Here is a 24,555-nt window from a genome sequence, read left to right as displayed (position 1 = left end):
CCATTTTCTTCCACTCAGTTCATTTTTAATGGAATTTATTTTTTAAAAGCAGTTTTATGTTCACAGGAGAACTGAGAGGAAGTAGCGAAGATATTCCATATGCTCCTTCCCTAACACATGCACAGCTCTGTAGCTATCAACACCCCCCCACACAAGAGTGGTACATTTGTCACAAAAAGTGAAGCTACATTTATGCATCATTATAACCATCATGCAACTCAATTGGGATATAATCTTGATGTTACACATTGTGAATGCATTTTAATCTCTGATTTCTACTGGTACCTTCATACATAACTACTCCTCAATCTGCCTGTTTCTCCTGGAAATTGTTAAAATTTCTCACATATTCCACTCACTAATATCTTCACCTACTTTCTTTTAGCCTTAAGGACTTAGACCTTATTTATTTATAGCTAACATTCAAATGGAACTTCTGGAGGAAGAGGAGATATAATCAGATGGCAGTCTGCTGTTGTAACCAGGAATCACAATTATTTCTGTAAATGTTTCTAGTATTAGTTGATACATGTATTCCTGAGACTTTCAGGAGAGAATCAGACATTCATGGTAGACATTTAATTTGTATTTGAGAAAGAGTTTTGATAAACCTACTCACAACTTCAGAATTTGTTAAAGCAGTGGGGAAAAAAGGAGATCCCAGTTGGAACCAGTATTTGGTATAGATTATTGGACTGGGGTTTGGCTCAGTCTCCTACCAGAATGTCTTGGCTGCAGTTCTGGCTCAACATCCAAGTCCAGCTTGCTGCTAGTATACATCCTAGCAGGGTAGTTAGGACTCAAGTCTTTTGAGTCCTTGCCATTCAAAAGGCAGGCATGAATTGAATTGAATTTCCAATCCCTGGCTTCATCTTGGTCCAGCACTGGCTGTTACAGGCATTTGGAGGAGAGACTCAACAGATGGGAGCTTGTTCTCACTCTTTTTCTCTGTTTCCTCTTTCTCTCTCTCTGTTTTCCTCCCTCCATCCTTCTTTCTTTCTTGTCTTCCAAATAAATAAATAAAATGCAAAGAAAATATCCTTCTAGTCAAAGCCCCATTTACATCTAACATTGCAGTAGGAACTTGGCCTGGTTGGTAGAAAAGGGGAAATCTACCCTGAACATTGAATATTTAGAAAAATGTCTGTTCTAAATCTACCCAGTTTCAGTTATAATCTCCTGTGATAATGCTAATCAAGGCAGCAGTTCTGGAGCATGGAGCCAGTTGGACTGGTTACAACCAATAGTTTCGCAACAACTGCCAAGGAACTGTCAGAGGGCTTGAGGGCTCACAGACGCTGTGTGCAGAATTGCAGCAGATCTGCCTTCATAATCTCTCGTTTGTTGTTTAAGCATTGATAAATCTTTTTCTTGTCTTTCTGTTTTGGAAGTGAATAATGTATTTCCTTCTATATCAAAGAATTCTACCATTTTTTGGTAATCTGACATAGGCATTATATAGAATCCCTGATGGTGTAATGCTGTGAAAACAGGGGTGATTACGCATATAGTAGAAGAGTGGATACGACTTTATCTTTGATGTTTTGGATGAGACTCTGGATGAGACTGGGGAGGGGCAGACAGCTGGGGAGAAAACATGATTTGATTTTTTTGAGCAAAATATTTCCATATGGATCTGGCTGATACTGATACTACAAAACTCGCCACATGGACTTGTTCCTACTCTCCAGAAGTGTGAATATCAAGTGGTTATTCTACTGATGGCCCAGCACAGAAAACAATGCATGACTGTGCATTTGGTGAATGGTAGCAAAACAATGATTTATTGCTTGTTAAATGGAACCCAAACCAAGAAAGAGCTGCTGCTTATTTCATATCATTTTAAAATTTTAGTGTTAGAGAGAGCAAGCACTTTTGGTTAACTTCATTGAGAAAGAAATTAAAAATGTGTCAACCCCATGGCACTTCTAAAAAAAAGATTATTTCTTTTTTTTAAAAAAAAAGCTGTGTGTTTGACAGAGCAATTGTGCAGAGGAGGGATGAGAATGATCCACTGGGCTCACTTCCTAAATGGTTGCAATAGCCAGGGCTGGACCAAGCTGGACCAGTACCTGTGAATTCCATTCAGGTTTTCACATCGATGGCAGGGACTCAAATACTTGGACTATCTTCCACTGCTTTGCAATACACATTAACAGGAGGTTGGATTGGAAGCAGATAGCTGGCACACAAACTGAGATGCCAGCATGGGAAATAACAGCTTATTTTGCAGCCCCACAATGCCAGCTCCTAAAAAGTATTTTGATTGACATCTGTTACTTCTCAGCTGCCCTTCTAGACTTGCAAGTGTTTAGAGGGTAGCAAAAAAATTAAATAAATAGGATAAACTGATATATCACATTGCCATACATCCAGAATTAATACAGGCTTGTTAAGGAGCATTCTGCAGTGGAATGCAACTTTGCAGGAGACCATGACCTGGGCTTCTACTTATTTCTGTTATGCACTATGTGTAAACCTTGCATGACAAGCACTCACAATATCTTAAATAAAATAATATAAGGTAGACATAGGCATGAAGGGAATAAGTATGGGGCATCTGAATCAGAAAAGCAGCCAGTGAAATTTTATGAGCGGTGTGAGTTCAGAAACACCAGGATGATGCAAAATTAAGGATTTCTGGCAGAAATCAGGGTACAGAAGGTCTAGGAGGATAGAACAGACTACAATAAAAAGGTTGGTAAGTTAGTAACTATTCCAGGTGAGAAAGACACGATACCTGTACAGCATTCCAAGTAAAAATGGTGAGAGCCTGAGGCTGCAGACAACAGCTTGTTTGAGTGTCCCAGGAATTTTCTGGATTTCGTCCTGTAAAGGCCCACATCCCAGTTTGAGTCACCTTTCCAGGTTTTAGAAAAATTGCATGTCCCAGAGATTGAGGGAATGTTTCATGCCCAGGCAAAGATGTTTGCTTGACCACTATACCTAAGTCTCTGAAGGTAGAGATGAAACAGGAACACTCAAGCAAGAGTGACTAAGAAAATGCAAGTGGGAAGATTCATTAGTAATTGGAAGTTGGAAGCACAGTGAGAGAAAAGGAGAAGTTGAAGATTGAGATAAGGCCTAGAGCTCAGTGGATGAAGAAACTAGAGAGCTCACATCACTGCATGAACATTCTATCAGATCATGAACCCATGCCTGTACTTTACAGCAACCACCAACTATGCAATTCTGCATACACCGTCATTGTAGCAGCATCTTCATTTTCTGACTTTGTGGAGTTGCCACTTACAGCTGAAAAATACTATCACAAAACCAACTTTTGCTGGTGTATTTGGGGATACAGCCAGATGGAACAAGGCAGCAACATCTAGGTCATGCGTAGAGGGTGGAAACAGCTTGTTCACAGTGCAGGTATTGCTGATGGTATTTTTTAACTTGTTGTGGGTAGAACAAGATTGAATTTTACAGCGAATCTCACAGAAGAGATCAATTTGTTCTGACAGTAATGTTTCATGATCCTTGGAAGATTGCTGGATTTGGTTCACTAACCATGTCAAAAATGAATACATCTCAGGCTACTGTTCTTATGAAATAAATCTTAAATGGTGCCATTTCAGAAAAGCCAAGGGAGAAATAAAGTAGGTAGGCAGCTGATTTTTAAATTTTCAGTTAGCTATTTGGTATGTATGTTGTTTGCCTAATTCCTGGAGAGTGGATAACATTCCTTGGTTCTTTCCCAAACCAGCTTAATTGTGCAAGCTAAAGATGCAGGGACACCCAGCCTTTCTGCTACTACCGTGGTCAACATACAGGTGATTGATCTGAATGACAACGCCCCATCTTTTCTTCCCCCCAAGGCAGTGGAAATTGCAGAAAGTAAGTGTGGCATTTTGGATTGATGCATCTTATTAAGTTGCTTAAGATTATTTGCTCCTTGTTTTGTTTTCAGTTTTTTGGCTACCAGATATTATATTAAATGAGAACTCACCCTCAATGCTCATGCATGCTAGACAGTTTTTTCACCTTTATTTCACAGAGGAGAAAACATCTGACCGTAAGTTCAATGTCAAATGTCAAGGGATTGTCATGATAAAGCTGAGATGTGCATTCAGTTATGTGTGGCCTAAGCTTCTACGCTGTGACCAGTATTTTCTGCAGCACCTGTGTGCACGTGTCTCTTAAAAATTAAGTCGGCTGCATTTAGAAATACATCATATTTACTGTGATAAATGCTGTGAACCTCATCTGAGAAGACTCAGTGCTCTCAGACCCATAATTTTGTTGAATCTTTGCAGGATATGAATGACAGAAACTGAATTGTGTATTGGTTGTAAATGACCATTTTCCACAACCTCAACTTCAATATATGAGCCACACTAATGATAAAAGTTCAATATATAAAACTTAAGCAGTACACACATTCATCTGCATTGTTTTGGTCTCTGGATTACAGGAAGATTCCACAGACCCTGGTCAGTGGTTGCCCTGGTGAAACTCAACTCTTTGTGGCTGAATTGCAAACAGTCCATGGCAGCCTCTCCCCTTTCACTCTTAGCGTTACATTCATTTTGCAGTGCTCACTTCCCAAACAAAGTATTATCACCACCACTGTGGGATGGTACATTCCAGAAACCTGTCTACAAAGACTTCTACACATGCTATGTTTTAAAGTAAAAATAACCCAGCTTGCCTTCCCAACTACTTCATATATTAAGATTTGAATATATTAAACTATTCTTCTTAAGCACACATGTCAGCATCAAAATATAGTGATGTGCACAACATAAATATATCATCAGAACAAGCAATGTAAGAAAAAAAATGACCTCAACAGGGTGAGGGTTGTTTAATGTGTATCAGGAAAGTTTGCACCTGACAACTGTACTTTATACAATAGAACTCACATGAGTATCTCAGCATTTTCTTTCCACCTACAACATACCTATCAGGAGAACAAAGTCCCTTCCATGAGCATTTGTGCTGAAGAATACACATGATGGGGCCCGGCGCAATGGCACAGTGGTTAAGGTCCTCACCTTGCACGCCCCAGGATCCCATATGGGTGCTGGTACTAATCTCGGCAGCCCTGCTTCCCATCCAGCTCCCTGCCTGTGGCCCGGGAAAGCAGTCGAGGACGGCCCAAAGCTTTGGGACCCTGCACCTGTGTGGGAGATCCGGAAGAAGTTCCTGGCTCCTGGCTTCAGATTGGCTCATCTCCAGCCGTGCGGCCACTTGGGGGGGGGGGCAATCATCAGACAGAAGATCTTCCTCTCTGTCTCTCCTCCTCTCTGTATATCTGACTTTCCAATAAAAAAAATAAAATAAATCTTTAAAAAACAAAAAACAAACAAAAAAAGGAATACACATGATGCAGGAGGCTCTAAGCATGTCATCTCTGTTATAGTTTTGGTGAATAATATCACAGATTTGGTCTTAACACGTGTGCTATACATACTTTGTCTTTCTAACAGCTTAATAATCCTGAGTCAGTCTCAAGAGAAGAAGGCATTATGCCTTCCACTCTGAAAGAAATCATTTTATGAAGATAAACATAAGGAAATAATTTTATAAAAACACAAGGAAATAATATTTCGGTCCCAAATATTTTTGATAAAGCCTGCTTTTCAAAAGTTTGTGTTTTCTGGGTTTTGAGTAATACCGTTTGCCCCATGAATGTGATTCTGATACAGAAACTCTATAATATAAACAAGTTGGTTAGAATGTTTGTTAGTGCTAGAATTGTTAGAAACATATGATGAAAATAGTCATAAAAAGTAAACGTACCCTACTACTCAATTCCCAGCTCTATGGTAAATTTTCATTTTTAATGGGTTCATAAATTCTTCAGTTTTTGTTCAGCCCATAAATGAACTTTGTATGGGAAATCACGCCAGGAAAGAGCAAATCATGTTGGACTTGGAATAAAAATGCTTGGATTGAACTTTTGGAGAAACACATTTCAAAGGATGCATTTTAATTGACACTGACATTGGTCATGACTATTTCAGATTCCTTGCCTGGTACAGTTGTGTCTCGGGTATCAGTTCATGATGTGGATTTGAATCCAGCCTTCATCTTCAATTTCATCAAAGAGAGTGATCCTGGAAACAAGTTCACTATTGATCAGAATACTGGAGAAGTGCTGTTGGTGAAACAATTGGATTTTGAAGAAGCTAATGAACATAAGCTGCTCATTCAAATTTCTGATTGGGTGCACATCGCAGAGTGCGTGCTCACGGTCCAGGTGCTGGATGTCAACGACAACCCACCAGTGTTTTCTCAGGATTTCTATCAGGTAAAGAGTCTACAGCAGTGCTGAAAGCACAACCCAAGCTGGACAGAGCAGAGAATAAACTTTCCATTGTTGGCCACCTAACTTTGGCTAACAGTACCCTCTGCTCCCAGTACCCAAGATAAAATTGGGAGTTTTATAATTAATAATGTGCAGACTATCAAAGCAAACAGAAGCCAGTGACTCATTCTGTTTGTTAAGCATTTACACCCTTTTTCTTTAAGCTTTTAGGAATTGGAAAACTGTTCATAATTGGAGTTTGCCTAGTATTTGCAAAGCCACAGATAAGATAATATGAAGTTTAAATTATCTGCAATTCCTTTGGGAAAATTCTTTCTGAAGCATAGTTGTAAATGTAAGCATTTTACAGAGACTAACTGGAAAAGTGGAAATTTTGATTTTGAGAACGTAGCATACGTAAGTTTATAGAAGTATGGGGAATGACAGAATACTACTGAACTTGGAAATGGACTCCAGGGCTCATGAACACAACAAATTCAAGATTTAAGTGTAAACACATGGAGAAACTAATGTAAGCTGGGAGGATTTCTGGGAGGCCTTGCTTAAATTATGCAGCATGTAGAATAATGAAGCAACGTATTAGTGAATATGGTAACTACCCTCTGTTGCTCAAAGAAGACCGTTTTTGTAATGAAAATCAACACAAATTTTGAAAGAAACTTGTTTTTATTTCTGAATCCAAAGACTCTGAATATGTTCTTTGTCTTATGTCTGCTCTATAAATTAATATGTCTGAGAAGGTGAGGTTATAACGTAGAGAAACTGTTCCTAAAAATACTCTTTGCCTTTCATCAGCACAACAGCTTCTTTTTCCCTTTTTGTCCTAGGTCACAATTCCTGAATCGGTACCCGTGGGATACTCAGTGCTGACCGTGTCTGCCACAGACATAGAGAGCAAGGAGAACATTTCTTACAGGATGATTTCTTCATCTAAGCACTTCTCAATTGATCCAAAGAATGGTGAGTCATGTGTCATGGTTTTAGTGCTCATGCTACAGCACGGAAACCTGAAATAGTCTTTTCCAAATGCTTGTAAAAATAATCCCACACCTCTATTCCCTGGAATTACAGGCACCACCTTATCATTGATTTTTTTTGGTCCTGTAATGAAATAGCTCCAGCTAGTGTTGGTGCTGTTCTGCAACACTTCTGGGACTGGATAATAAAAGGCACTGGACAGGTGCTGACAGCTGCTCAGCAATCAGAGCCCAGGAAGGCCAACGTCCAGCTCATGTGCCTGGTCAAGCACAGTTCAGGTACTGATCATAAGCCTCCAGAACATGAAAATTATGTCAAAAGGATTCAATCAGAAAGATTTACATTGTTGGTGTTTGAAAGCTTCTCTTGTAAGCCAAGTTTAAAAAATGACATGTAGTAATACAAAGATCTTGTGTTCAATATAGCAAGTGTCATCCAAAATGGAAAATTACTTAAACTTCTCTATTAACACAGACTATTGTATTCTTCTGTATCTGATGCCTTCTAAGACTCTTTATATTGTTATCCAAGAGATAGGTATCTGTGGTTTTCAAATGCATTTAGGCAAACGGTTCCAGATTAGGTCACTGCAAACTGAAGGAACATTGAAAGATAAATTTGATAGAGGTGGATAATTATCAAACATCCTACCGAGATACCCTATACAAAAAATAGGCAAATCACGCAATGTTTCCCCATTGCTACACACCCTTGCCTCATCTTCTGAGAGCTGATTTAAAATCAACCTCGGAAGACCCCATAAAGCACCATAGAGAGGTAAGTGGATGCTGCCACGTGGCCTACGGCTATGTGGATAAACACATTGGGAAGTTGACTTTTCCTTCCTGCATCTCCCATCTCAGATAATGGTACATGTGTCCCTGACCACAGCAAATCGGTATGCTCCAAGGTGATCCCTCTGAAAAGTCAAACCTTAGCCACACTGTTGTTTGATACAGGTTATCAAAATTTTGCAACAAGATACTGATTAGGATGTTTTCAAAATATTAAGGGTAGTCGGTCAATTTAGTTCATGCCACAAATTCTTGAAATGTGATTTTTAAATATCTGTTTTCCATTCCTAAATCACATTTATCTAAGAAAAAGGATGCCATTTGTAGAAATAGTATATTTCTATATTATAACAAGTATATTAAATATCTCATTAGTAAGCAAAACATTCTTGTCGATTACCATGAGTTCTCTATAATTAAGCAGTTCTGCCTTATCATGTTTAATCCTTCCATTAGGCTAGAATGAGTGCCTACCAGTATTTCTCGAATATTAATGCATGTACTGAAGAGTGGGGTAGAGGTTTTTCAAATAAGACATTTTCTTTAAAAAGCGTACTATTGGAGCAAGTTAGAAAAATCATAGAAATGTATGTCCAAGACACCTCAAACAATGCAAATATTTCACAGAATGAATGCCTTAAATATTTGGACCCTAAGTGTTATGAAATTTGACAAAATATTGAACACAGGTGGCTAGCCAGTATTTGCTGACAAAAAGGAATCATGCAAATTCAATTTTTCAACCCTGAAATGTGTATCTTTTCTTATAGGCACAATATTTATTACCAGTCCAGTATTACTTCTGGATGAAATATCCACAGTTCAATTCCTTGTTGAAGCCAGTGATGAAGGAATTCCTAAGCTGAGGGCTCTTGCCTTAGTGGAGGTAAAAATTCGAGATGTCAATGACCACGCCCCAGAGTTCACAGTAGAATGCTATAATCAGAGCTTGAGTGAAGATACCGCAATCGGAAGCACGGTGCTCACATTCTCCACCCTTGACCAAGACTGGACCCGTGAAAACACCTATGTTGAGTATTCCATCCTTGGTGGTGATTCACAGAATCATTTCTATGTGGGAACCAGCTTCACTGATTCAGAACATCCTTCTCAACAAGCTGGTTATCTCATGCTGCTTCACAGTCTGGACCGAGAAGTGGCTGCCAGCCACCAGCTTGTCATTCTAGCATCTGACCATGGCTGCCCTCCACTGAGCTCCACGGCTGTTGTGTCCATAGAAGTCCTGGATGTCAACGATAACCCTCCTGAGTTCAGCAGCGTACAGTATCATGCCCAGGTCAAGGAGAGTACCCCTCCAGGGAGTTCCGTCACTGTGGTCTCAGCAAGTGACCAGGACACAGGGTTACGAGCACAGATCATCTACCATATCATCTCTGGGGATGAGAAGGGGCAGTTTCACTTAGAAAAAAACACTGGCATTCTCTATTTGATGAAGCCTCTGGATTACGAGGACAGGATCCAGTTTACACTAACTGTCCAAGCTGCAAATGAAGAAACGGAACACTTTTCCTTTGCAAGTGTCTTTGTCAATGTCCTAGATGATAATGACCATGCACCTCAGTTTCTATTCTCAAGCTTGAACTGTGCAGTTCCTGAAAACCTGCCTGTTTTCTCCACCCTGTGTTCAGTGAATGCCTTGGATTTGGATGCCGGTCCCTATGGAGAGCTGACCTATTCCCTGCCCTCACCTTGCCATGTCCCTCCTGGAGTGCCTCCTGGGTATGATCTCTTCCGCATTGACCCTCTCACAGGAGAGATCTATGCTAAGCAGGCCTTAGACTATGAAAACAGCAGTAAATACTGCCTCATGGTGGAGGCCAAAGACAAAGGTGATGCGACGGCTTCCATGATGGTGTGGGTGGATATTGAGGGGATAGATGAATTTGAACCTGTTTTCACACAAGATCAATATTTTTTCCACCTGCCAGAAAGCAATGAAGTCAGCCCGCTGATTGGCAGAGTGGAAGCCTCGGATGCAGATGCCGGGCTCGATGGGGTTGTCCTTTACTCCCTTGGCACTTTTTCTCCTTTCATTTCAGTAAACGCAACCACAGGACACATTTATTTGGTGAGATCTGTTCCCCTTGTCCAAAGTCAAGTGAGCAAAGATACCATGCTCGAAGTGAGCATACTTGCTCACAGCCCCAAGGTGGACTCCAGGACTGCCATGTGCACTGTTTTTGTGAACATGTCCCTTCTCCAGGAAGGACGGCACTCTGTAGCCACCCACAGCAGCTTCTTCATCAGCCTTGCTGTCTCTGTTCTAGTGTTTCTGCTCCTTGTCTGCATTCTGTTGATGTTGATTTTAAGACACAAACAGAAACACACAGTTGACGATTACAAGAAAACATTGCCTCCCTTGGATGCAAGTCTGAGACCAAGTGCAGATGCCAGTGTGTTCAAGACCTTCCACAAAGACAATGACTGCAGGGTGGAGGTGGTGCCTGTGGACCACACGCCTGAGTGGTTGGGCTTGCTAAGTGTCATGGAGAAGGACTTGACCACTCTGTACCGGCACTCCAACTCCAGTGGCCACTGTTCCGTGGAAGGAGAAACTGCAGAAGATAAGGAAATTCAAAGGATCAATGAACATCCTTATAGAAAGGACCTGGATTCAGCTCTCAGTGACAGAGAGTCCCGGGTGCCCGACTCGGGAATCCCCAGGGATTCAGACCAGCTTTCGTGCCTGTCTGTGGAAACGGATGTGACACTCACTGCTGAGGCAACAGACGTCAGCTCCATGATGGAGGGAGGAGATCGAGGAGCCAACCGCAACACCACTTGTGCACCCAAAAATGGGTCGCCCCAGGCCCTTCAGAAAGGAAAGACCAAAAAGGACATCCCAGTGGATGTTACAGGTGACTGCCTGTCTGTTCCAGGTGATCGGGCAGCAGCAGGGTCAGCTCTTACGACTCTGAGAACAGCTGACCCTGAGGGACAAAGCAGCTACCCTTGCGATTGCCTCCTGAGTTGGGAACCCAAGTTCCAGTCGCTGTCCTCAGTATTTTATGACATAGCAAAGCTCAAGGATGAGCATTCACAGGGGCCTGGCATGGGCAAGGGGAAGAGCTCTGGTGTTTTCCCACCACCTTTGATAACGGCCATAGCGCAGCCAGGGATTATAGCGGTTCCACCAAGAATGCCAGCTGCTCCCCCAGGGCACGTGCTTCAGAGACACCTCTGTTCTCCTGTTCTCTACCATCTTGCCTCAATGACAGAGACCAGAACTCCCAATTTTTCTCCATCTCTTTCCATGCTGACCCTCCAGAACCCTGCCCTGTCTCCACTGCTGTCAGATGGAGACATTTTAGGAACACATGTGAACGGTACCCACCCTGAACTGAAAGCAGAAGATGAAGTGCAAATATAAAATGGTTGGGATGATGCACTTGTTCACCATTGGTCACTAGTCTCAACCAAGCGCCTCTCAATGGAGTTCATTCTTTTCTGAAAGCCAGAATTGTGATCTAGTCAGGGCTTTTGAAGTCTCCCCTTTACATTTCTAAATGTGTTGCCGTTGTTGTGGTTGTAGCCTTAGTGAGAGATTATTTTCTCCTATAGTTTTTAGGCTTTCTTCTCAGGACTCACGTTTGTATCTATCAAGTAATATATAGTCTGTCCTAGGAGTAGGTTTCCGAAGGACACGATGCACTTAACTAATGACCAAAATACTGATACAGAGACAAAGTCTGGTGTACTCTGATGACATAACTGCTGATTGTGCTGCTAGCTCTAAAACCAGTGAAGGCTGAATAGGGGCAAGTTTGGGACAGAAAGTAACAAAGGGGAAAATTGAGAGGCATGTACTTTGAAGATAAAGCAGGATCTGTGGAGCTGACCTGTTTCGTACAACTTTACATCATCCTCAGATATCCCTGCCATGGAGCATAGCCATAATCTGAACATCAAATGAGAATTGTCCTAACTCTATGCCCAGAGGGTGACACAACTAAGACACATATTCCTGATTAAATGGACTAGAAATACACGTCCTGCTAGAGGGCCAGAGTTAACAGTAGCAATGCTTACGAGGGTGTCCGCCACCCAGGACCTGCTACTTTGGCCTTCTCTACCTAGAGACTGATGATTTTTGCTCCCACGCTCGGCTTTGTCATGTGTACAGGTGCAGACATTAAACTTCGAAGATTAATTTATAGAAGTTTCTCCATCTTATTTTCTACTGGCTACAGTAAGTTTGGAATAATTTATCTACTCACTGTCAGGTTTTAAAGTTTGTGTAGATAATGATTTTGTTATTAGCTAATTGTAGATTTCATAGAGCAACTTAGCACTATATTTTTAAATGAAGGTTTTTTTTTATATAAATGTTTCTACAGCAAAAATTAGTAATGGATGCCGAAGTCATTTTTCTAATTGCTTACATTCAACTCACTTTCATTGTCCTTAGATGGAGCAATTGGTAGCATGGTTACAATAATACTGTTTGGTACCGTCATTTCAGAAGTCGAGTTGAGTGACATTCACATTCAGTGCCGTACTTCTCACTGGTGGGATGGAGGGCATGTCTGAGACGCCTCTCCCTCTTCAGGAAGGCAGAGCATATCCTCGTCAAGACAGTCCAGTACTCATCCACCCGGGTTGGCCCTCACATCTGGCTTCGGGCTGTCTGGGCTATGGAAAGGACATCTGGTCAAGTCTGTAGTAGAGAATAGACTGCTGCTACAGAGATTTGCATTTTGTCCCCCCAGGTCTCATTTACAATGTTACATGAGATCATTTCTCTTTCCTAAAAAACATTGCTGGTGCAGTGTTTGATGTCCAGTTTTGTAGATAAAGAATTATATGGCTTCCTGTGTTATGATCTGTTATGCTATATCTTTGCTGGCTCAAATTCGAACAAGTGTATGATAATATCAGAAATTACATGAAACCTGAAGGATTTTAAACAATATGGAACATTGAAATGTAGGACTAATACTCTCTTCCTATGTTTTCTGACGTTTGTGTAAAAGAACACATCAAATTATCTCAGTATTCCAATATTTATTATCTTTGCCTTTTCAAAATATTGCCTTGCACATATGAAAAAATTCTGTATTTTTTTTCAATATCTATGAAACTTTTATGTTCTTGGAAACCAAGAACATTCTGTTGTTTTTAATTAAAAGGTTCTTCACATTTACTTATGCTTCAAAAGTTTCTTCCTAAGTTATTTGCCTGTGATTTATTACTGGACATGAATCTGTATTTTTTTCCTAGCCTTTTCAGAAAAACAGAATACATGACGTCTCAAGACCTACTTACCAATATTTAGTGGATCTTTAATTGATGTTTTTATTAACACTGTACCTGCTCTATAACACATCCAAACAAGTGGGATTGAGGGTAACAATGTGAACATGCTGGTTGAGTGTTTATAATACATCATTTATCCGCCCTTTTGCTATGTAAATGGTATACTTTATACAGTTCTCCTTTGTGTTCAATGCCGACTTCCAACTTGCCTCGTATATTCCATGTTAATTTTCCTGGCTTTAGCACTCTGGAGGAGGTACAGAACTTGTTAGTGGAAAATCATATTAAGCCCTGAATACATAAGTGATAAATAAAAGACACTTTTCTCTGACAGAATTTTTACTGCCTGGAATTCTGGATTTTCTTGTTGGCAGCCTTCAAAAAAAAAAGAACGGTGTAAATCAGTACCAACTGGATATCAAAATTCCATGTCCTAGTGGTCAACAGATTCCTGGGTAAACAAGGGGAATATGCTGTGTCTTCAGGGATTTGCCCACTGAATTGTTTTTTTAAAAAATGGGAAGATGTACGTATTACTGACATGTATGTATTCAGTCTACAATAAATGTCCAATTCAAACAGTTCTCTTAACCCCACCAAGAAACTCTGCATGCTGTGCTTTCCAGAAGTTTCAGTGATGAAAATAGTTATTTTTGAAGGTAATGCCATGCAAACATATGCCTTGCTACTTTTTTTGATTATACTATGATATTGTAGACAAGCTCATTGGACTTGTTTCTATAGTGTGCTTTTCCTCTCTCAAGTGCAGAACTATGTCACAGCTGAAAAGTCTTCAAATGGAAAAAATTCCTTTGTACAGAAAGATCCCAGGATGAGTGGCTTTGCAACAAAAGCCAGGTATTCCAGTATCTGTTGGTGCCATTATGGAGGTGTAAAGAAGGAAGGTGGCAAAGATGGCAGAGAGAATTAATTCTGAAAAGGAATGGCAGAGAGACCAACATGAGGGAACAGTGATTTAAACAGCTCTCATATGACACTACGAAACCATATTGGATCACTGCTTTGAGTACCAGCTGCTCCACTTTGAGTTTAGCTGCTGGCTTCAATGTGGCACAGCCCCAGCTGTTGCAGTCAATTGCGGAATACACCAGTGAACTGAAGATGATATTTCCCTTTCCCTCAAACTGCCTTTCATACAAATATTTAAAAAAAAAAAACATGTTTTTAAGTGAAGCTACAAATAGGTCTGTAAAGGTGTTAGATTCACTGCTCACCATATGTTAGATTCCCAACCATCAGGGAAAGAATAACTCAGCCAAATACATGAAAAGAATTTAGATGGCCTTTATTTCAGGGAACCGCTGTCAAGGGCTTCCCTTCCCAGTGCAGCAGAAAGGACAGATGTGAAGGAGTGAGCTGCAGAGGAAGAAGAGTGTGGAAGGAGCCCTTTTAAACTCTCCTTGACACGGAAGCCAAAACGGGGGTCACCTTGGCCCTTATTGGTGGGGGGGATATGGATCTGTGTCCTTTAGAGTTGCCCTAGAGGAATCTACTCCATTGTCTCGCAATTTCGAAGTAACATGCTGTGAACCTTAAATCTATGTGATAATAAACTAGAATCTATATGACCATGAAAACTTAAGTTATCACATATTTTCAGTTATTTTTAGATATTTTTGTTTCTTGGCAAATTTTAGGAAGAAAAGGTATGGTTATCTTGCCTTATTTTCCACTTCCTTTGGCATTTCACTAACTTGGGCATTTCATCTTAGTGTCTTTGAGCAAGTAAATGGAAGTCCACCAGGTCTTTGCGACAGAAGATGGTCTTTTGATAGCTGATCTTCCTGGGATCTTTTCCAAAATGAATTACAGTAAAACACTGCATTGTATGTGACTATGTAACCACATTTAACCACGTATAGTGGCTAGTTCATTCTAAACTAGTTTAATTTGGGCAACAAATCACTTTGATTCCATGTAGATCCAAAAAAGAATTTGTCTGTTAGAATTACAGCAATCTTAGAAATATGGCCAGAGTTCAAACTATATCATTTTCTTTTAAATTCATCACTCACCTATTTGCTGACAATTATCACTTCCTACTGTTTGAGTGTACATAACTCATTTCAGCCGATACATTTGCTAAACCAAAACTGTGAAGTGAATAAAGGAGACAAGAAAGGCAAGCCAAATAAACAGCAGAGGCACAGCACATCTCCAGAGTGAAAATGCATCATTTTGGTTAGAAAACTAACTAAATGGATTTTCTTGTTAGATAGTAAACCCTCAGGGCAAAGGCCTGGTCTCCAGTTATATGATGAAGTGCAGATGGTTTTTAGAAGGAATAAGTACATGTGCATATGCAAGAGCTCTAAATGAGGGTGTGACACACAGCTTTCAGCCTATGCGTGGGAAATTTGTTTGTTTAGCCAATCACAGGGACTATCTTAGGGAAAGTTAAAGAAGCAGGAATTCTTCTCATTGGTATTCTCTGTCTAGCTTTCTGACATGTATGTTGTGTGATTTGTAAACATGAGGAGCATGCTTTATGTGGCATGTCAAAGCATTTTATATGATGCAGCAAGTAACATGACCAAGTGCATTCAGTTTAGTTTCAGAATCTGTAATAAGCCAAGAGTGCCTGTAGTTAGCAATATGAAGTTGTAGCAGTGTGAGTAAGCAAACTACTTACAGCTTGGCAGAAACACCTATAGTATTTGTATCAAAATGTATTAAAATTTGAAGGGTAAGCAATAGGAGGACTTTGAGAGGTATTTTGGATGTACACATAATTTGAATTACAAATAACACTTTAAACAACAGCAGATGATGTATTAAATGCATGCTGGGGAGTTGACAGAGGGGATAAATGTGAAGTTATTCTTCTTCACATGCTATAAAAATGTTTAAATTGAATAAATGACTAGAAAGTGAAATGAAAGTATGAACTGAAAGGAAGCCACAGAATAAAAGGTGGCAAAGATTTTTTTAATATGAAAGCTTAAAGTGGAGCATTTGAACTTAAGTGCTGTAATAGAGATTAGATGTGGTAATCAAGAAATACTTAGTAGATTTAAAGAAATATTTTTTCTGTCATTGAAAAAGAAGGATCTGAAGATGCTTTATTTAAAAATGTATGTAAAATGAATACTTTTCAAACCTTATTTTTGATCAAGAAGATTAAAAAGCTCCTGGTTTTAGGTGTGACTATTTGGCAAGTGAACCAGCATATGGAAGATTGTCTCCAAGCCTTTAAGTCTGCCTTTCAAATGAAAAATATATATATTTAAATATTTCTTTCCTTTAAAAAATACAGATCCATGTGTGATTAGTAGTCCAAAAGTTTATACAAAATGTGTAATGTATGTGGATAGTCTTCCAATAATTCCTGCAGTTCCAACACTTGATGAAATAGTTCTTTGGAGAAATAAATAATAACCAGGGAATATTGAAAAATGGGATCTGTGTATGTACACATGCACTAACTTTATGAGGTAATAAAACATATCATACATCCAATAATTAAGATGGAGTGGCCTTGGAACAGAACTTAATAGATAAACAGAATAGAAAATACAGAGATGGCACCACGGGCATTCAAGACTTCTGTAATGATGGTTTAGCTTGTGTTACACCAAACCACTCTGCTGAGAACAAGAACAAAATCTGGATCATCAGAAGAAAGAAGCAGAGGAAAAAATCATTTTGCCTATGTGTGTGAGAGACATCAATGAAGGCTTAATTCTGAAGAGAACAAAAACATGGTCTGGTAAACCTGATAAACTATGCTTCTGACTTCCTTGAGACTGAGCAGAAAATGTCAACTACAAGGTTAAGAAGCTGAACGGAACCAGTGGCAATATTGTCAGAGTTAAGGGCTGACCAAGAAGGAGGCTGTGGTAAATACAGCAAAGTGAAGATCAGAATGGCCAGAAAGTGGCACCTCAGGAGTGTGAACCAGAAGCGTTAAGCTCTCACAACGTATGTAGCCAAGTTCTACATAAAATCAATGACATATCTAAGGGTGGTGATCCGTCTCACCTCTAATTGCCTGCCGACACTAACATAGTCCCCTCTAGAGAGTGAAATTATTCAGAACATCCGTGACTATTCACAACACTATCCAGAAATCAATCCAATTTTTTTGGTGCATGATCAAAGCTAAAAGAAAAACAGAAAGACTTACATAGGCTATCTGTATATTGGCATTATCTCATGTGAACATTAAAATAACTGTTCAAAAAAATAGGTACAGAACAAGGGAACTTCAAGAGGAACTTAGAAGGTTTGTTGTTGAAAAAATCCAAAGGAGATTATATACTGTAAGATACTACTACCTGACACCTAATAAGGTGGCAATAATAAAAGATAAACTGCCACAAGTGTTGTTATTGAACTGAAGAAACTAACTTGCATATACTGGTTATGGAAATGTATGGTGGCCAAGTCTGAAAGAATACACAAAAATCACCAATGCAGTCATACAGAGTTATCATATTTAACAATTCCACCCCATGATAAAAAATTATGTCCAGGGCTCGGCGCGGTGGCGCAAGTGGTTGCACACCCGGGATCCCATATGGGTGCCGGTTCTAATCCCGGCAGCCCCGCTTCCCTTCCAGCTCCCTGCCTGTGGCCCGGGAAAGCAGTCGAGGACGGCCCAAAGCTTTGGGAACCTGCACCCGTGTGGGAGACCCGGAAGAGGCTCCTGGCTTCGGACCGGCATAGCATCGGCCGTTGTGCTCACTTGGGGAGTGAATCATCGGACGGAAGATCTTCCTCTCTGTCTCTCCTCTCTGTATATCCGCCTTTCCAATCAAAAAATAATAAAAATAAATCTTTAAAAAAAAAAAAGTAGAAACCCGAATGTTGATGAAGTAATAAATAAATGGACCCAATGTAGCATACCCATAAAATGCCTAATGATTCAGTGAAAACAAAGAATACTGAAATAGATAACTTGAAAGCAGTGTGTTAAGCAAAAGAATCCAGTCATAAGAAACCAGATGCTGCATTATTCTGTTTCCATGAACTGTCCAGAACAGACAAGCACCATGTGGGGCATGGCTACTAATGCATTTTTTTATGCTGAAATTTTCTAAAACTCATTATTACGGTTGTGCATCTCCCAAAGTCCTAAAAAACACTAAACTGTACCTTTGAGCAGGTGAATTGTATAACATATATATTCTATCAAAGCTATTAAAATATAACTGATATTAAAAATTTAATGTATGTACAAAAATAATTTAGGTACAGAAGAAGAGAACATTAGAATATTAGAATATCAAAATAAGACATGCAGACCACAATATGAACATGTTTGGAAAATACCAGAAAAAAGTAATAAGCGAGCAGAATCAGGTTTAGAAAAACGCCTAGGAGCTAGTATTATGGTATAATATAATCAGTGAACTGCAGTGCAGGCTTACCACGTATAGGCGCTGGTTCGAATCCTGGCTGCTCCATTATCAGTCAGCTCTCTGCTACTTTGTCTGGAAAAGCAGTAGAAGGTGATTCAATCCTTGGGCCTCAGTGCCCATATGGGATAACAGGAAGAAGCTCTTGGCTTCAGCATGGCCCAGGCCATTGTGGCCATTTGGGTGGTGCATCAGTGGAATGAAAAGTGGATAGCTCTCAGTCTGTCTTTCAAATAAATAAAAAAGTTTTAAATAAAAAGATCTAACATAAAATGTAGTGAACTCTTGAGAAGAGACAACAGCACAGAGGGCATAATATTAAAAGATGGCTGATGCAAACCTTAAAAACTGCTATTAAATCACAATCCTAAAAGTGCAACAAACTGCAAACATGGTAACTCAAAACAAGCACAACAAAGTAAAACAAACAAAAGCATAATGGCATAAACAGAAATAAAATTATACTCCAAGAAACAGATACCCATTGGCATATAGTCAAGGAGAAATCATGAAGAATGGAAGAATATTTTTAAATAAGGTTGGAATAACTGAAGAACCATGTGGAGAAACTGACCCGTTCTTCATACCACACACCAGGATGAACTATCCAAATAAACCCACAGACACGAGAAGAAAACAGTATTTTTTTTATTAGGAATGAGCACATTTAAAAGCAATCAGTAGGTTTAGTGGCGGTAAATTTAAATAGAAACCGCCTTTAGCAGGATGCAACGCAAACCAATCATAATGTTGCGGAGGGTGTGGGGCCTGACCCTGTTACTCTGTGGTGCCGGAGGGTCAGTCATGTGGGCAGCAAGCACTTGATGGCAAAGAGTTACACATCTTTACCTAACTAGATGCTGTCTACACATTGCACACTCACTTACAAACCTCATTTGCAAATTAATTACCTTAAACAGGAATTCATCAGAAAGACACAGAGTGAACTTCACGCGAAAAACCTTATAATGTTGGTAAGTTAATCTTCATACAGCCTTTAATTGTTGTGTTTTTTTTTAAATTTGCTTTTCCTTTTTTGTTGTTGTTTCTTTTTTTAAAAGAATTTATTTATTTTCATTAGGCAGATTTAGAAAGAGGAGAGACAGATCTTCCATCTGCTGCTTCACTTCCCAAATGGCCTCAGCAGCTGGTCTAAGTCAGTCTGGAGCCAAGAGCCAGGAACTTTTTCCAGGTCTCTCACATGGGAATAGGGTCCCAAGTCTTTGGGGAATCCTATACTACTTTCCCAGGCCATAAGCAGGGAGCTGGATAGAAAATGGAGCAACTGGGACACCAACCAGCACCCATACGGGATCCCAACACTTGCAGAGGGAGAATTAGCCAATTGAGCAATTATGCCAGGCCTTTTTCTGTCACTTCTAATCTGTCATTTCTTTTTCTATTCAGCTAATATAAAATGAAGATAACTTTTCTATTGTGAAATATTAAATTCTCTATACCAAGATGAAATCAAATGCACTTTACTTCAAAAAATGTTATTTTCCTGATTTAATTTACTTAAAACACAGTTGCTATTTTTAATCGAAAATTTCTGGAAAATGGAGGCAGATGATATGGTACAGTGGGTTAAGCTACCACTGCGACACTAGCAGCCTATGCTGGCCACTAAGATGGAGTCCCATTCCCCTGGCTTCCGTTGACCCAATCCTGGCTCTCTGGCCCTTAGTGGAGTAAACCAGCAGAGAGAAGATCCCTGACTCTTCCCGCTCTGTCATTGATTTTCAAGCACAGTATTATTTTGTTATTTTCCGTGATACAGTTTTATAGGTATAGGACTTCCGCCTTCCCTCCCATTATTTACCCCCATGTCATCAGAGAGTTATAGTCCTTTAGTAACAGTTACTGCTTTAACACTAATTTAAGAGCACTAGTGCATTTTAGGTAGAAAGGAAATCTAGTTGGTATTATTGTTGATACTAGTTAATATACCGCCGAGATATTTTTAACTGTTTTGGAAGATGCATATACTGTATGTTAATTCTGAAGAGCATGTGACTGATTTTATGAAGGTTAAATAGAAAGTAATGAAAATAAAAGACTTCAGATTAATGTTATATTTTATGTCACAAAAGTGGGAAATATATTAACCTTTTCAAATGTAAGTAAGAACTAAAATTTAGTGAGTGTTGGTGATATGCCAAATATTTTATGTTTAATAGATTTGGTTTAGTCTTCAAAATAACCCTTAACGGCAGATTCAAATAATCCATCTTAACAATAAGGCAACCATGGCTTAAGGAACTGGTCACTGGTAACTGGAACTTAGGAGAACCTGGAATCCAACTCAGGGTGGTGACTAGTAGTTCTTTTCCGATAGCCCTCCATATATTGTTTTACTCTTAAACTCCTAAAAGTGGTTAATCTTTTTCATTGTGAACCTCCAACAGCCTCATTTTTTTAAAAAAAGGCATATTTAAAAGGCTAAATTAAGGAGAAAGTAGAGGGGCAGGTAAATAATCTTGCTCTTTAATTCACTATTTTATATGCTAATGGCAGCAACCGACTGGGCTGAGTCTGACCATGGCCAGGAGTAGCCAACTCCATCCAGGTCTCCTGGCGGCAGGGGCCGAAGTGCTTGAGGAATGCATCCTCTACTGTTTTCCTGGTTGCGTTAACAAGCAGCTGGAAAGAAGAAGGGAAGTGGCCAAGGGTTGGACCAATGTTCATTCAGGATCACAGCGTCGCAGACCACAGCTTACCTGATGCCTCACAGAGCTGGACCCTGCATGGACTTTCTAAAATTCAATAATGCAGATCATGTTAAGCAGGCCACAAATAAGGCACATGGCAGGAATTCCTTTGTGCTATCGACTCTACAGTCCTAAGAAACTCACAACGGAGGGATTATTCAATAGGCACATGATTTTTTCTAATTTCACTTTTTATTGCACACCAAAAAATAGTTTTAGAAAAGTTCTGACAAAAATCCTGGCCCAAAAGGCTTAGGAATTTGAAGTATCTTTGTGTCATTCCCTGTTTCAACGAATGGAAACAAATAAAATGCTTAATGCAAAAGTAAGAGGACACAAACAACTTGAGAAACAATGGAGTCATCTCATGGCAATGGTCTTGGTACTTGGTTAACTCCATTTCTAGGTACATATTTTAAAGAGAAACCTCCCATGACTTTGAACAAGAAAGAGGCAGAGGCTCAGTGGGCTCCCTGTGCTCTTGGAAGCAGACATTGCTGAACACATGTATCATGAATTTATGGCACTCGACGCTGTAAAGGTCCCATGTAAGACTGGAACCATAACCATGCCAGGCACGGAGAAGGCTGCTGAGTGTTCTCCTTCCAAAAACAGTATAGACAAAAAGGCTGTTGACTGACTAGCTGCGACATTGGGGACCTGAAGGAATAAAAGCATTAATAAAAACTAAGTCAGTGATTATTCCAAAATATCACAAAATTACAGAAAGACATGAGGCTTTGAAAAGACATACAAGACCTTGTTTTGGAATAGTATTCTCATTATTTTTCAGAAATAGAAGGCTCTTGTTTTTTCCTATTTAAAACTTAGCTGTATGTAATACACACAACAGGACCAGAGGAAAAGGTGTGCTCAAAATCTGAAAAGGAAGAGATAAAATGTCACTGTACAGGAGTTGTACTCCTATACATCAGCAGAAAAAAGTAGTGGGGGAAAAGCTTATCCATCCCTTCACACACAGGCTATGAGGTCACTAAGAACACATCTAACATTTTTTTTAAGATTTATTTTTATTTTTATTGGAAAGGCGGATATACAGAGAGGAGAGACAGAGAGGAAGATATTCCATCCAATGGTTCACTCCCCAGGCGGCTGCAATGGCTGGAGCTGAGCCAATCCGAAGCCAGGAGCCTCTTCCGGGTCTCCCACGCAGGTTGCAGGGTCCCAAAGCTTTGGGCCGTCCTCGACTGCTTTCCCGGGCCACAAGCAGGGAGCTGGATGGGAAGCGGGGCTTCCAGGATTAGAACCGACGCCCATATGGGATTCCGGGCCATGCAAGGCGAGGACCTTAACCACCATGCGCCATCGCACTGGGCCCCACATCTAACATTTTGAGGGCTTCTTGGAAAACTCGTAAATATCCATGAGATCAATGCCTAATTAAATGCAGACATATAATAGAAAAAAATAATCATTCAAAAATCGTAGTGCCTTATGATCTATCTACAAACTCAATGCAATTCAGTCTGAGGACAATTCAGCTATGTCAAAATAGGAACTACTATTTAAAAATTCTCATATAAAAGGGGTCAGTGTTGGGACCCAGCGGATAAAGCTAATGCCTGCTGCTCCATTCCATGTGGGTACCAAATCATGTCCAGGTGCTCCACTTCCCATCAGCTCCCAGCTAGCAGCCTGAGGATGGCCAAAGTGCTTGGGCCCCTGCAACCCATTCAGAAGCTGGGGGTGAAACTCTAGGCTTCAACGTGGCTCAGCCATGCTGTTGCAGCCACTTGTGGACAGAATCAGCAGGTAAAAACCTCAATCTCTCACCCATCTTGTAACTCACTATGAATAAATAACATTATTTTTAAATTTAAAAGTTTTCCAGAAGAACAAAGACCTACTAATGAGGAAGACAATACTGAAGGGGAAAAAAAAAAATGAAAAACTCAGAAATAGGGACATGAGAGACATTATAGAGGCCTAAAAATAAGTATTTGCATTGAAATTTGATATGCGAATGGTTTAGTACATAAGGTAGATATCTTAATATCACTGAACTGATGAGATACTTTAATAAAACTGCAAATAAACAGGCTCTCTTCCTAATCTATACAAAATGAAAGTAAAAATTACAGTTTTTAACTTTGAAAAGAATATGTAAGACTGTCTCTATGACCTCAGAGTAGGCAAACATTTTTCACCAAGATAAAAAATACACAAAAGATTGATAACTACTAAAATTAAGAGCTAAAGATCCCATATGAACTTGTCTGCATGTACTCCACTTCCATGTAGGAAGACTGCTTTACTTTTGGAAAGTGGGTGTTTTCTCTAGCCAAATGTGGCAACCAATGTTCAAGTATCCAAGTGCTGTGGAAATTTTTTCACGCAGTGTGCTTTAATCAGCATCTTCTGCCAGTGATTTTTTTTCTTTGCTTTCACATGATAAAGAATGCCAGTGGAGTGAATACAATCATGTAACTCCACATTAGTAGGGGTGAACCACAGAACCTGAGAATGGTCGGCTTTTTAAAAATACATGCTGTAATTTTTAGCCAAAGAGCCCCTTGTGTCTGTGATGAATATGATGTGGCATTTTCTGATTGGCAAGTGACCCACTGAAAGCACACAGGGAGTGATCATGTCACAGTCCAGATTTGCAATTAAGAGTAGGTTTTTCTTGTGGCCTTAATTGCATTTGTTGGAGGCTGAGTCCTTGATTTCCCAATCATGTCTACATTTTTACTTGCCTATGTAAAAGTGAATCAGAGGAGGTATGTCTCTGAAGCAATATGAATTTGGGAGATGTGTTTGGTGTGCATAGCAGGAGGATGATCGTGCTATTGTTTAGCTGCTATGGTCTTCTTGGTAAAAATGCTGAGCCTTTTACCATCTGAGCCTTTAATGAGAACACAGTGTTTGTCCTTTGTGCTAAATGCTGCTAATTAGAGACTTCCCTTGAAACATCCTCTTCTCACCCACTTTCTATGCTACATGAAGCATCTAGCTCCTTGACAACTCTTTATCCATGCAGATGTTACATTCTGGCACAACCACAAATGACGTCTTTTCTCCAGAATGCTATTAAGGAGGTGAAAAAGATACAAACATGTATGGAACAGTGACTTGTGTGCTAGACTGGGTTGCAAGTGTTGCATAGCAATCCTGGA

General features: G+C 39.8%; 1 protein-coding gene across 1 annotated transcript in view; it reads left to right on the top strand.

Annotated features, from left to right (window-relative positions):
• Window positions 1-11,440, top strand: part of DCHS2 (dachsous cadherin-related 2) — a 288,223-nt gene extending 276,783 nt beyond the window's left edge. Inside the window, exons 17-20 of the mRNA XM_040967397.1 lie at window positions 3,710-3,840; window positions 5,973-6,259; window positions 7,105-7,237; window positions 8,820-11,440. Coding sequence (XP_040823331.1) covers window positions 3,710-3,840; window positions 5,973-6,259; window positions 7,105-7,237; window positions 8,820-11,440 — 3,172 coding nt within the window. The remainder of the gene's footprint in view (window positions 1-3,709; window positions 3,841-5,972; window positions 6,260-7,104; window positions 7,238-8,819) is intronic.
• Window positions 11,441-24,555: the final 13,115 nt, after the last annotated feature.

This window comes from Ochotona curzoniae, unplaced genomic scaffold (assembly GCF_017591425.1).
Source record: "Ochotona curzoniae isolate NIBS_2020 unplaced genomic scaffold, NIBS_Ocur_1.0 scaffold_4506, whole genome shotgun sequence".
Lineage (NCBI taxonomy): Eukaryota > Metazoa > Chordata > Mammalia > Lagomorpha > Ochotonidae > Ochotona > Ochotona curzoniae.
The sequence above is the reverse complement of the archived record's forward strand: the minus strand, read 5'-3'. Positions and strand labels throughout refer to the sequence as shown.